Source organism: Pundamilia nyererei, unplaced genomic scaffold (assembly GCF_000239375.1).
Source record: "Pundamilia nyererei isolate P.nyererei 1_Seehausen unplaced genomic scaffold, PunNye1.0 scaffold00005, whole genome shotgun sequence".
Classification (NCBI taxonomy): domain Eukaryota; kingdom Metazoa; phylum Chordata; class Actinopteri; order Cichliformes; family Cichlidae; genus Pundamilia; species Pundamilia nyererei.
In genome coordinates this window covers 1,584,137-1,598,612 of record NW_005187406.1, presented here as the reverse complement: position 1 = coordinate 1,598,612, position 14,476 = coordinate 1,584,137, and the positions used below count along the sequence as shown (strand labels likewise).

The 14,476-nt window shown below is 40.4% G+C and overlaps 2 protein-coding genes across 3 annotated transcripts in view; one reads left to right on the top strand and one right to left on the bottom strand.

The window, feature by feature from the left end:
• Positions 1-180: 180 nt before the first annotated feature.
• On the top strand, positions 181-6,260 carry nptx2b (neuronal pentraxin IIb). The gene is made up of 5 exons (XM_005721707.1): positions 181-967; positions 1,459-1,678; positions 1,992-2,236; positions 2,332-2,511; positions 4,831-6,260. Exons 1-5 carry the CDS (start codon positions 527-529, stop codon positions 5,059-5,061), a joined length of 1,317 nt encoding a protein of 438 aa, XP_005721764.1. The 5' UTR covers positions 181-526; the 3' UTR covers positions 5,062-6,260.
• A 5,913-nt stretch (positions 6,261-12,173) lies between these two features.
• tmem130 (transmembrane protein 130) overlaps positions 12,174-14,476 on the bottom strand; it is an 8,502-nt gene continuing 6,199 nt past the window's right edge. For both annotated transcript variants that reach the window (XM_005721706.1, XM_005721705.1), the window contains 2 exons: positions 12,788-12,894; positions 12,174-12,403 (listed from right to left, as the gene is read on the bottom strand). In XM_005721706.1, coding sequence (XP_005721763.1) covers positions 12,263-12,403; positions 12,788-12,894 — 248 coding nt within the window. In that variant the 3' untranslated portion in view covers positions 12,174-12,262. The remainder of the gene's footprint in view (positions 12,404-12,787; positions 12,895-14,476) is intronic.

Here is a 14,476-nt window from a genome sequence, read left to right as displayed (position 1 = left end):
AAATAAAGCATGATAACGTGTTGGAAGGCATCCGTATGAAAATAACCACGCCTTCTAATCGACCACACCTTTCAATCCTATCAATTTCCGACAACGACTTCGAGTCTTAGAGTCTTAATCAGCTCAACAAATCACCATTTAAGCCTAGACTCGGTGACGTCAGCCTACTACAACACATCCAGGACTTTTCACAGACACCTTTTTTTGGTAATCCTCTTTATCGAGAGGAGCTGTCTGATCAGCACCACACTGTGAGCTCCGTTCGTGCCAGGAATAGTTCCGTTATCACAAGCCACATTAATGGGCTTACACTCCCCTGATCGCATTTTCCACTCCTGATTTTGCCGGTCGGACATCATGTCGCTACTTTGTAAAGATAGTTATACATGATGCTTTTTACGCAGACCCGTTTGGAGTACACTTTTACGCACTGAACTCAACATCGGGCTCGCGTTGGAGTGCTGAGAATTTAGCTGTGAGGTTTTCACCTCTTTCTTGACCTCTCTGAGCGACACAAGCCGCCGGTATGTTTTCACTCTTGTCCGGGATGTTATGTCTTTGTGCTCTGGGATGTGGTCAGCTAACAAACAGGCAGGCGGACGATGGAAAGCGCTACATTTGCCGGGCAATACCCCTCACGGGCGATGCCAGTTGCCCTGTGACTTTGCTACCCGAGTTAAATGCCGGGGGTCAGGAAGAAGAGCTCAGAAACACGGTCATGCAGCTAAGGGAGACGATTTTACAACAGAAAGAAACGATTTCCAAACAGATTGGCACCATCAACGAGCTTACCACCAAGCTGTCTCTGTGCGCGTCAGCAACCACCGATAGAAAGTACGACAAAGGGGGAACATGGGGCAAAGACAAACAAAACACGATGGGGGACGTTCCCGGGGATCCAAATGAAACTATCGACAATCTTGGAAAAACCATGCAGGGGCTCAAGGACCGACTGGAAAACCTTGAGGTAAGAGTCATTGCGCAAAGCATTGTGCCAAAGCCCGAACCTAAAAACCTGGTTTGCTTACGGATTACGGATTTAAGGGGATTAAAACAAACTGTCGATTCGCACAAAAGCAGAGAGTGACTTCTAAGAATTGTTACTGAGTTTATCGTGGAGAATCAAAACAGTATGTGGGAAGAGATTATACAGCTAACTGGTTAATTTCTCGTGTGACCTGCCTTCACTTTGCTTTCAATAAATTGAATAGTCTTTTGTTCCTAGTCTTACCATGACTACCACACAGTATGAAAATACTCAGTTTCAAGCCCAGTATGTGCCTCCCACATTAAAATAAATGAGTGGATTCTCCTGACAGGAGAGGAAAACTGACTGAAAGACTTTTATTTAAACTCAATCTGTAAACCTGCCAATCAGTCACACAGAAGCTCACAGCTCTCAGGGGGGCTTAGTGCACATCCTGCTTATGATAACTGGTGATGTTGATCCTTCCTTAGCAACAGCAAATGAGGGCCAACATATCTGGAGCCTCGTTCCCCAGTGAACTCCGTGACCTGCTGCAGCAACGTCTTGGAGAACTGGAGAAACAGCTCCTGAAAAAAGTCAGCACCTTGGAGGCGGAAAAGAGCATGCTGTCCAATGCCACAGCTGCCTACAGGCTGAAAACAGAGAGCACTCTAAACGCATTGGTAGAGAGGATCAATGAGTTGGAGAAAGGTACAGCCAAGCACAAACTCACATATTTACATTACAATAACTGTAGAGAACAAATCAAGAGGAAATGTTATTTTGAGATATAAATAGGTTTCAATGACATACAGCCCATTTAACAGATTGGATGACTACACAGAGAATAGTCCCACACGAAAGGAAAATTACAAGAGTGGAGAAAGGCTGCTGCCCTCTGCACTCAGAATAGTCAAGATGATCTTATGAATCACCAAAGGTGAAATAACGGGTGAGAAGATTAGCCTCATGGGTCACCTCTCCCTCCTTACACCACGGGTCTTTTCTGCCGATCTTATTACAGGCGGAGGAGACTTCATATCCCCAGAACAGTTTAAGCTGTCCCTGCCCCAGCGTACCAATTACCTGTATGGCCGTATCACCAAGAGCTTGCCAGAGATGTATGCTTTCACTCTCTGCATGTGGATCAAGTCCAGCGCCAGCCCTGGCATAGGCACGCCTTTTTCTTACGGTGTACCAGGGCAAGCAAATGAGATTGTGCTGATTGAATGGGGCAACAACCCAATTGAGCTTCTCATTAATGACAAGGCAAGTAATTAAATCGGATTGAAATAGTGATTTAGTAAAAATCATATTTGTACCAAAACACACGTTTCAAAATTATAATGTCTTTTTGACCCTAGGTTGCTCAGCTTCCCCTGGAGGTTCGCGACGGCAGGTGGCACCACATCTGCATCTCTTGGACCACGCGAGATGGTCAGTGGGAGGCTTACCAAGACGGGGAGAAGCTGGGAGCTGGTGACAACCTGGCAGCCTGGCACCCCATCAAACCTGGAGGAGTGATCATCCTGGGGCAGGAGCAGGTGAAATGATACAGTAAAATCTTTGATGAATGTCTATTTTTAGATTCATCGTCAAAAAAAGAATGTGTTGCAGCTATGTGCACTCAACTCAACACGCTCCCATTACTGCAAGAAGAAAATAACTTGAAAATGCTGTACCAAGCGCTTCGACTAATAAGACGCACTATTTATGAGGTGTCTCTGCAAATTGCAGATGGAAAGAAGAAAATTACCCAGATTTAAAGCGGCACAAATGAGATCCAGGCTGATTATCAGAATAAAACAATTAACAGAAACAACAGTGAATGTATCACTGCCCACAGCTGCTGAGGTCGCTAAATGAATCAATGTATTATTACCTCTGCCAAGCAGGTAATAACGCATGTTTTTATTGACGTTTGTTTGTGTCCCTTTTAATGGCTTTACACAAAACCTGCCCAGTCTATTTTCGTGACACTTCGTGTTGAGGGAAGAAGCCATTAAATATTTGGTGTGCATCCAGATCCCTCTTTAAAAGGCATGAATGGCCGTTTGCTGAGGCTTGTGGTCTTTGAGTGCTGTTATCGTTTTAAAAAAAATCATATTACTGTTCAGTTCTGCAGGGAACATTTGGTATCCAAATCACTGCTAATCAAAGTTTACATAGCAGCATGCAGAATATTTATGTGATTGAAGGGAACCTAATTTCCACTTCCATATTTATATTCTTGGTTTCTGTTAGAGTAGCTTTGCATGATTCACAGTACAAAATAACTCCTCAGTTCCTCCTCTACCTGAGACGAGCCTTTTTACTCCTCTCCCTTTATAACCAGACTCCTTTTAAGCCAGCTTTCTTCTGAATGGCTGCCCCTTGCACTCTGTACAGTAGATCGGTTGGGACTGCTATTCTCACAGCCAGAGTTGTGTGTCTGAAATGACCATATTTAGTATATCCACTGTCTTTGACATCATACAGATTCAAGACTAGAAGAGTACATACATCACTAAAGCTGATGTCAGTTCTCTATCTTAATAATAATAATAATGGATTGCATTTATATAGTGCTTTTCGAGACCCTTAACGCACTTTACAATTCCACTATTCATTCACTCTCACACACTGGTGGAGGCAAGCTACAGTTGTAGCCACAGCTGCCCTGGGGCAGACTGACAGAAGCAAGGCTGCCATCGGCCCCTCTGGCCATCACCAGTAGGCGGTAGGTGAAGTGTCTTGCCCAAGAACACAACAACCAAGACAGAGTGAGCTGGGGATCGATCGATAGGATTCATGAAATTTAGCTTGGTAGTTTTATCATACTCTTGATTGCAAACACATAAAACCACTGGACTTTATAGACTACACCTAACAAGGATTGCAACTGCAGTGCAGACAGATGACTGTGTCAGATGATTGCTTCAGGTCTTCAGGTCAAGCTTCTCAAAATTGTGTGAAGATGGTGTGAAAAGGTGCTTCAGCTGTAACAAGGACCAGCTTGACCAAGGTCAGGAGAATTGTTTGTCTAAGGACTTTGCACTCTTATCTGTCTACCACAAATTTTCTACCAGATATGACTAATAAATATTAAGTATTTTTCATATTTTCATTTTGAAATCAACAGTTTTAAAATCCGTTTCCTAAGTTTTGTTTCTCAAGCAGTTTATCCGTCAAGGGAGAGAGATTGAGTGAGAATCTGAATGTGAGGCAGAGGCTTAAATAACTGAAGGCGAGCCACAGGAGATCACAGCAGGTGGCACACAGGGAAGCATGATAGATGCTTTGCCAAAAGGGACATAGGAAAAACAGGACTATATAAACACAGAGGGCTGGACAAAGGAACACAGCGGGAACTAAAAGAATAAAAATGAAGGCATGAACCAAAAAACAAACAACTGTAAAACTGAAAATTAAAAGAGAAGAAAAAAGTCAATAATATCACAAGAAAAAAAAACTCAACCTCTGTTAAAATAATAAATTAATCAAATCAGGAATTCAACCATTCAGTGAACACATAATCAAGATTACAAATGCTAGAAGAACAATAAAAGCCAAACAAAAACCAAATATATTAACCGTGAATCTAAAGTTCAAATCAACATGAATACCCATGATGCTCTCACGTGATTGCTTAGTGTTACTAAATTATGAAACATAAAGTCTTTACAAAATGACACATTTCTTAGAAAACAGATAAAGGACTTGACCTCGTGTCCAAAAGTACTTTAAAAGACAGTACAAAAGTTTAATGAGCAGTTCATTCCCACTGACTGGTTCTTCCTCCGCACTGGAACAGGTAATTACGTTTGATGATGTTGTTGTCGATGCGGTTCAAATTCACATCCTGCTGTTTATGGCTCTTCCAGGACGTGGTGGGCGGGCGCTTTGATGCCGGACAGGCTTTCGTGGGCGAGCTGAGTCAGGTGAACATTTGGGATCGCGTTCTGAAGCCCGTCGAGATCCAGTCTATGGCCAACTGCACTTCGTACGTCCCCGGGAATGTCGTCTCCTGGCTGGCGAGCAACGTCGAAGTTTTCGGGAGGGGAGCGTTCAAGCGGCCCTTGGAGATATGCCAGGAGAGGTTGCCCAACGCTTAAAAAAACCTCTCAGCCTGTCATTTGATTTGTTAATGTTTCCATCCATTCAACTTTTTTTTATTTTAAGTAGTCTGTTCATACTGTGAGGCAGCTTGTTCATTTTATTTTTTTATAGTTGGATGCTTTTCGTAGTCTGGTTTACATTTACAGCTTTGAGATTACTGAACCAATTCTGAAAAAGACCCCCTGAGATTACAGCTGTGACATTTTGACCGTTTGGTGTGATCCAGCGTTCAGGGCCACACATCTAAGTGTGTATTGTTTCGCCCAGGCTGATCACAATCACCTCTGCTTGCGGTTTCCAGTGGCAATTAGAGCGCTCCTTAGTGACAGCAGTTTCTTCATCACGATTAGGATACTTGGCTTCAACAGCCGTACTAACATAAGGCCGTAGGTATTGGTGCTAAGACGTAAAATGACCCCCCCCTCCACACACACACACACACTCACACACTCACTCTGAAGCTCTGAAGTAAAGAAAATCCACTCTAGTGCAGCACACTTGTAGTATGACAAACACATTAAGGTTCAGACCGACGTTGCCATTAACATGTGAGCGAGTGTTGCGTGCTGTGTAGGAGGAAAGATTAAAAGGGTGGCTAATGTTATGCCACCTCTTTAACCAAGCAATAGCACTGAGCCAACAGCAATCTGATCCTCACATGTTTGGCTCTTTTAAAGGGATAATACTAAAAAAACAACAACAGAAAAACCCAAAGACCATATTTCATGTGGCACTGATGGATGAAGCACATCAGCGATTGAAATAAATCTGTGTAAGACATGCTGCTGATTTCATTTTATAGCTTACGTAGTGAAAAACAAAAGTGGGATGCATATCTGTCACCAGTGCTGCTGCTCATCACTGTTCTCTCTTCCTGGCTTTTTCCATCACAGGAAATGGTGAATCATTTTGAAAACATACACACAGCTTCTGTGTTGTGATGACAAAGAGTGAAAAAAAAATTAAAACCTTATAACATGTGCTTGAATGTAAATTTGAATGTAACTTTCCATTATGTAACGTCTCTGTCCAGAAAAAAAAGTATTTTTTTAATGTGGTCTGTTTTTAGCACATTTGTAAGGCTTTCTCCACCTTGTCCTGTGGCCTTTTCATAGAAGTGCCATTAAATGTTTTCTAAGTGTTTCCAAATGTTTACCATGTACAGAAAATGTGGAAAATAAAGATAATTATTCCTGCAGAATGAATTTACAAGTGAACACGAGTACTCTCTGTGAGACTGTTTAAAAAAAATCATATGAATCTTATATGCCAGTTTTAAAACCATCTTGTTTGTTAGGCGTCACACGAGTAAGACAGACTTACTGTCTTACAGACTCCGATGGCTTCAGTCAAACAGCAACAGATGTCCCGGGTGGATTTAGCAACTCTTAACAGATGAGAAAGGTCAGGGGTGACATCACGGACACTCTATTAGACAAGTCTGCCACAGCCTTGAAACTACATGACACACATTCATTATTTGAGTTATTTAAGTTTAAGTTTCACTAAAATCCAGAATTATGAAATCATATAGAATACCATCTTTTTATATGTTAGCTTAGCCGCCCAGCTTGAGCAAAACAAAGCAATCGGTTAAGTTTGACAGGTGAAAAATATTTTTTGCATTTCTCAAAACCAAGAATTGTCAAAACCTGTTATACTCTAAGGGTCTTTGAAGATGGGAATATTAACTGTGCTCTTGTGGATTAGTAGCGAAGAATAATTTATATAATTCACACAGGTTGTTTTCAGGAGAGGTAAGCATTTAAGAAGCTTAGGCTGGTCAAAAGAAAGCAAACCCTTAAAGGTTCAGGACATAATAAAAATAAGCTGGTTCTTAGCAGGTCTTAAAAATGTAATAGACACACAGAAGCAGTGTGTAAAAACTAAGTACACCCTTCCTGCTTCCACAGGAATTAAGAGGGTAAGTATCAGCCAGATGCTGCTTGATGAATCCACTTGATTAACTGATCATCAGAAAGTGTGGCCATTTCTATGAAAGCAGAAGCTTTTGCAGTTCGCTGCTCTGGAGCATTCAGGTATTTGGTAACACAATGCCAAGGAGGAAAAGCATCAGCAAGGATCCTAGTAGAAACAACTATTGCTGCCCATCAATCAGGGAGGGGTTATAAGGCCAACAGATTGAAGTCCATTATCCCCAGGTGCAGGCTGTGTAAAGATGCCCCTGAGACAATCCAGCACATAACAGAAGGATGCAAGATGCTAGCAGGCAGAGTATACATGGAACTCCATAAATAAGTGGCCAGCATAGTATACAGGAACATCTATGCAGAATATGGCCTGGAAGTTGAAATCAAAATGGAAGAGGCACCCAGTGGTGGTCAAGAATGACTGAGGTAAGATCCTGTGGGACTTCCAGATACAGACGGACAATCTGGTGGACAAATGGACAAACCGGACATAGTAGTGGTAGACAAGCAGAGGAAGACAGCCGTAGAGATAGATGTAGCGATACCGAATGACAGCAACATCAAAAAGAAGGAACACGAAAAAGTGGAGAAGTAACAAGAGCTCAGAGAAGAGCTCGAGAAGATGTGCAGGGTGAAGGTAACAATGGTCTAAATGGTAATCGGAGCACTTGGTGCAGTGACCCCCAAGCTAGGGGAGTGACTCCAGCAGATCCCAGGAACAACTTCCGAGATCTCTGTCTGGAAGAGCGCAGTCCTAGGAAAAGCTAAGATACTGCAATGGACCCTCAAGCTCCCAGGCCTCTGATAGAGGACCTGAGCTTGAAGGATAGACCGCCCGCAGGGACGAGAGGGGAATTTTATTTTATTTTTCGTTGCTTTCTGTTGGTTTCTTTGTATTTTACCATGCCTGCATCTGTGCATGCATCCATATCAGTTATGGCACCTTGCCAATCAAGCTTCGTCGTGTTAGTTTATAACTTAGCAATTCACTCTTTGGTCACTCTAGCAGCTAAAACGCAGACCTTGAAGTTACAAAAAGATGGTGATGAAAAAAGAATCAAAGTTTGAAATTTGAAAAGAGAAGAAAAGAAGCAAAAACAAACAAAAAGCAAGTCCCACATGTCTAATTAAGTCATTAAAGTTTTTTTTTACACATCAGTGATATGATCCATACTGTATGTATATTACATATATGTTCATATGTTTACATTACCACATCCAAACCTCAAACGTTGGTTTCAGTAGATATGAGTGAATATAACAGAGCTGAAATTTAATGACAGATTTTTCTCTTAAAAAATGCGAACAGCTGCAGACGTTAACTTTTTTTTAGCTCAAGGTCAGCCTGATATTCATCTTAGCATCTGCATCTCCCCGCAGTGTCTTTGACAACCAGCATTCATCAAAACACTCACAATTAATAATGCTGACGTCTCTAACAGAGAACACACTATCATTAAACACCATCAAGGTAAAAAACTGAATAAAAATAACGTGACTGATGCCAGAGGAGTTAGAAAAGATTCAAAGACTTTATGTAAGGTTAACTTTTACAACTCTTCCTGTTTTTCTACTGAATTTGAATTGATCCTTTCTTTCATCTCAGGCTGATGCTTCATTTTGCAGTAATTAGAAACAATATTGCTTTATATTTTTGTGTTTCTATCACAAAGTTGAATTTAAATAATTTTGATTTGTTTTGGTTATGATAAAGTTTTATTAAAAGAAGGTAATATGGCTCTGTGGAGGACTGGTCAGTCATTACCTCAGTAACTGCTGATGACACCACATTCATATTTGTGTTATTGATTTCTCAACAACAACTGGGTAATGGCTTAATCAGTAATGAAGAGAAAACAAACAAACCTGCATTCTGGTTTTACACAGGACTCAAACCCTGCCTTTCCAGGTGAAGGTCTTTTGTTGCCTAACCATGCCGTATCACTACTCTGCTTTTTAAACAAGTTTTTGCTATGCTCACTAGATCTGGCTTGAAAGAACTTGTCTCAAGCCTCGTGAGCTAAGCCTAAAAACAAAACCAGAGGAGGCGATTGAGTCTAGAGCCATATGATAAACAAAGTACATCCTCTTTTTATTCTAAAATATTGCACATTAGTACACACTCGAAAATAATCTGTCAGGGTTCGGGTCCGTGACCCAGTGTCTTGAGTTTATTTTGGATTTTCTTACGTTATTGTAAAAATGCTAGTTCTTGTTCTTGTGCTATTATTTAGTCTTCTCCTCTTTGTTTAACGTTTAGTTATGCCCATGCTTGCATCTCCCTGTGCTTCATGTCTACCGAGTCTGTCATGTTTCTTGTCTGTGTGTTTCATGTTGTCAAGCTTGTGTTATTACGTCTTCGTCTTTCCATGCTTCCTGTTTTATTTTGAAAGGCCTGGTGGTTCCATGTTTCGTGTGTTAGGGTTTTACTTTTCCCTGTGGCGTCATGATCATTTGTGTCAGCTGTGTCTCCTCAGGTGTTTCCACTTCCCTCATTACCCTTCTGTCCTCACGCCCTGATTATCTCACGTTAGAGTTTTTCATGTTCCAGTTCAGGCCCTGTTCATGTCACAGTTTTCATGTTTTAGTTTTTCTCAGTTTAGGTTTCCAGATTACTTTTTCTCCAGTTTGCCTTGCCTTGTTTTGACATCATAGCAATCAAACGACTCGCTTTTTGTTACACTTCGTTTGTCTCCCGTGTCTGCATTTTTGTCCACACCTCAAACACACCGGCCTGCTCGGCTGTGACAAATCTGGTCCATACCAGGTTCTACAACTGCTTAAAGACAGATGAATAAGATGTGACGTGTTATATTAGGTATTTATTTATTTAATAAAATAGCACTGTGTGTTTTAAACTAAGTACACCTCACCACATGGTTCACTGGTACAAGCTAATGAAGTAATGGTTTTCTGTATGACTTTCTCACATTGTTAGGAAGTTTGGCCCACTTTTCTTTGCAGCAGTTCTTCACTTGTCCAGTTTTCTCATTTTAAAACTGGAGGTAAAGCAAATAAGTGGAAGACAAAGGAAAAAGTAAACTATCAAGAACTAAATGTTATGTCCTTAAAAATATGACAAAAACTGAGCAAAGACCTAAAAGAGGACCCAGAGATACATTTGGAAGGCTGTAAAGAAGTCATTCATACAGAAAGGAAACAGATCAAATTGTCATTAATATATATGCAGGACGTCAGAGAGCTGTACAACAGTGAGTGTCTACAGCCATCTGTAAGATGGGTTGGAAGCACAGAGTCCGGAGCCCGGACCTCAACATTATTGAAGCAGCCTGGGATCATCTTGACAGAACTGAACAAAAGGCACCCAACAGCTAAAGAAGGGCTTTGAACAGGGGTGGGCAACTCCAGGCCTCGAGGGCCGGTGTCCCTGCAGGTTTTAGATGTGTCCTTAAACCAACACAGCTGATTTAAATGGCTAAATTAGCTCCTCAACATGTCCTGAAGTTCTCCAGAGGCCTGGTAACAAACTAATCATGTGATTCAGGTGTTGACCTGGCTTTGAATGTCCTTCAAGAAACCTAGAGAATGATTCTTGAAGACCAACTCAAGAGTATCGAAAAATGTGTTTTTGTATAGAGTTAGAATTTTCTCGCCGTGTTTACATGGTTACTCTCATGGTCTGTCTGTGGACTCAGTGGTTTTGGTTTTGATTATTATCTTATGTTTTAGGTTTATTCTTGTTAGGAATTTCTTGTTCTCAGGTTTAGTTTCTGTTTTGTATTTCGAGCTCCTTTTGTTCTGTCTCTCTGCCTGCCTGGTCCCGTGTCTTTGTGCTCCCTCCCTGTTGCCATGTCTTGTGTTAATTCTCGTGTCTGTGCATACCTGTTGTATTTCCTGTTTTATTTTGAAGGTCCTTGTCTCGTCAGCCTGTCACCTCCTGTATCCCATTCCCGGTTTGCCCCTGTGTGTATATAAGCCCTGTGTTTTCTCCTGCTTGTTGCTGCTCCGTCTGCGTTGTCTCCTCGAGACTCCCTGTGTTTCTGCCGTATGATAGTTTCAGGTCAGTTTTGTTAGTTTTCTCAGTTTAGGTTTATCTGTATGCCCTTCTCCGTTCCTCCTGTATTGTGTTCACCTCACAAAATAAAGCTCAATCTCTGCATCTACGTCAGTGCCTGCATTTGGGTCCTTACCTCACCTCCACACGGCCTGCCTCGCCAGCCGTGACAGTTTCTCTCTAGCTTTCTCCCACAGTACAAAGACACATATGGCATTAGGTTAATTGGTGATTCTCAATTGACCATAGGTGTGACCGTGAGTGATGTGTTTTGTGTTAGCACTGCAGCAGCTGACAGATTAGCAACCTGTCCAGGGTGTTGCCTGCCTATTGCCCTAAGACAGCTGTGATAGAAACTCTTGAATTGGTTAGATGAAAGAAAATGGATGAACAGGTTGATTTCCTGTCCAGTGACACCAAAAACATGTTACCTACCACAACCTTATTGAAATTCAGTTCATGTTCATGACATGACCCAAATTTCAATGTAACATTCATTCATAGTACATTGAATTGTGTCAATATAACTGATACAAAACACAAGGTTTATAAAAGATAAAGAGCTTCACATGTACTTTCTGTAAAGTTCAAAGTAGAAGTTGTTCAGATAAATATGCTCATTTGAATTGTGAACCAGAGCATCAGGCATGATAGGACAGAGTCGAGTATTAGCTCTCTGCAAAAAAAGGTATCTTGTGCAGCTGTGCCTCAGCGTTTAGGAGTGCAAGATGAAGGTCAAAACAAATATTTAATTGTTTTTCTGGAAAGTAACACCGACGCAATGCCTCGATTCATACATCAATTAAAAACATGGAATAAATGAGTGGTCCAATCCATTCACAGCATGATCATTAACACTCATTGTTTAAACATGACCTGCGCTTGAGCTGTTAATTTTTTATGAGTTTATTTGAATGTCAACCTGAGTTCTGTGACTCATCAGTTGATCGCCATCATTATTTTATGACAAACGCAGAGTTTGACCTATTAGCCTACTGAACATTTGCGGTGAAACCACCAATTAACCCAGCTTAGAGAATAGTTCTAAATACATACAGGCACTTTATTTCTTCTTCTTTTTTCAAAATACCATATCAAGCTACTTGATCATGCACATATTAGCAAAATATATCTATAATCACACATGCAAGATATGCAGGGTCACAGTTATTAGTAGTTTTAGATTTTTCTTTGCCAAACACATGTGTATGCAGCCACAATAAGAGGGCAGAAAGAGAAGCAGTGTGCTGGTTAAGAGCGGCCTTGAGTCCCATATTGCAACAGGAGTGGCTCTTTCTCTGCTTTCTCAATGTTGGAGAGCTTTAAAAGAATTAAGCTTTGACCATCAGATTCTTGGTTCTTCAGAAATACGGCATTACTGGAAGCAGCAATCTGCAAAATGACATTTACCAGAAAAACATCAGCCAGCTTCAAAGTTGCTTTTAGATAAAAATGCAGTGTCACAGTTAAGTAGGTTCAAATATCTGAGCTTATGTGGTTTATAGTTTGTTGTTGTTCAAGTGTGATTTATTTCTGGAAATAGGCAGCCTCCTTGTGGTCATACACAGCAATTAACTGCAATCACTGGCACTCATTGAGCTACTGAAAACTAGGATAACAGGCTATTTGCTTAAACTCTAACCAGTGGGATACACAGTATTGATGAAGTACACAATTTTATAATCATTTACTAATATGGCCCTTAAGGTTTTTGAAGGTTTTGCATTGTGCCTTTATCTTGTTAATATGTGGTTAATGAACCACAAACATGTGTACCTTAAGTTTGCTGTGAAGATGAGGGTGACAGGCGATGACTGCGATGAAGGAGAACGTTGCCACAAGAATGGCAGCACATGACAGGATGAAGAAAATTTGAGCACCATCTATAATTAAGGAAGAAAGAAGCAGACAGAGTGTGGGTCTGTTGTTAAAGATGCAGTAAAAACAATTATAAGCAATTGAAACTATTATATCTCATATACTTATTCTATGAGTCTCTACTCTCCATGCTACACACTGTAGCTAGGATGCTGTGTTGGCTCTTTATTGTAAATGAATATGGTGGTTTTAGCAAGCGTACAATTTTCTTACTGGCTTTATGACCCTGTTTGGTATAATGATAGAAGAAAGTGAGGCACTCTGTTGTGTGTTAAGTAGCACAACACACTCTAAAACTCAGTCAAAAGTTCCAAATTTGTCCCAGAAAATCTGTGTTTCTGAGTAAGTAGGAAGCGGACGCTAATTTTGGCTCAATAGAAACTCAATAGTAACATCACAACAACGAATCGATTGAGGACAGCAGACATGTTCGGACCCGCCTACTCTGACACGCTTGGATTCCTCCATTTTCACTCTTTCATCTGTGTCTGTGGAACTAACACAGCTAAACAGCACATGAAACATCTCATGACACAGCACAGCTGACCTTTGTTTCAAAAGATTTTGCTGTGTTGATTTAGATTTATTGTGATTGAGTCAAACTTTATTAAAGCAGAAGGTACACGATGACTAATACAAAAATAGTTCATATTTAGAGCCAAGAGAACTTTGCAAATGGCCTTAAACTTGCTAATTCATCTTACAACTCCAGTTTCAAAAAAGTTGCTGGTCTAGTTTTGTTTCATTGTGTTCAGTAGCATGTGTGGGTGTATATGTTCTGATGCTGACGACCAATAAGCAGCATTAACATTGCAAATGGTTTTGCATGTGATGTCTGCAGGCAGTTCACTTTAGGCTACTAAATAATCTTTCTGATAGAACTTTCAAGACCAACAATGCATTGAAAAATGCATTAAAAGGGAAAATAATTGACATGAACATCAGTTCAAAATTCACAGTAAGGTAAAGCATGTGAAAGTATTCATCTGAAATTTACGAACATTGTCCAAATATGCTTATCAATGTGTTTACAACCTGAAACATTTGGACCAGCTATGACGCATTTAAAGTGCAGTTTCTGTGCAATTTCTATGAGCTAAAGGAGCAATGGTAAAAAAAAAGAAAGAAAAAAAAGGCAAAAATGCTTTAAGGATTTTTATTAGTAAATGTTAAAAGCTGCAATGCTGGATAAAATGTGAATAAAAATAGAATGCAGTGATTTGAAAATCTCATATACCCACATATTATTCATAATAAAACTCATAAAAAGTACTGGTTTATTTTGAATTTGATCGCAGCAGAGCATCTCAAAAAAGTTAGTTCCGGAACAGTAAACGGATGGAAAAACAAGTGGTAATAAAAGAAACCGCTGGAAGAACATTTTGCAACTAATTAGGTTGATAGCGGTTCACCAGTAAGCCAAAACTGCATCAAGAAATTGTGGAACGTTCCTTAATGTAAAATTGTGAACATTTTGAATCATCAATATCTCAAATCAAATCAAATCACTTTTATTGTCACATCACATGTGCAGGTACATTGGTACAGCACATGTGAGTGAAATTCTTGTGTGCGAGCTTCACAAGC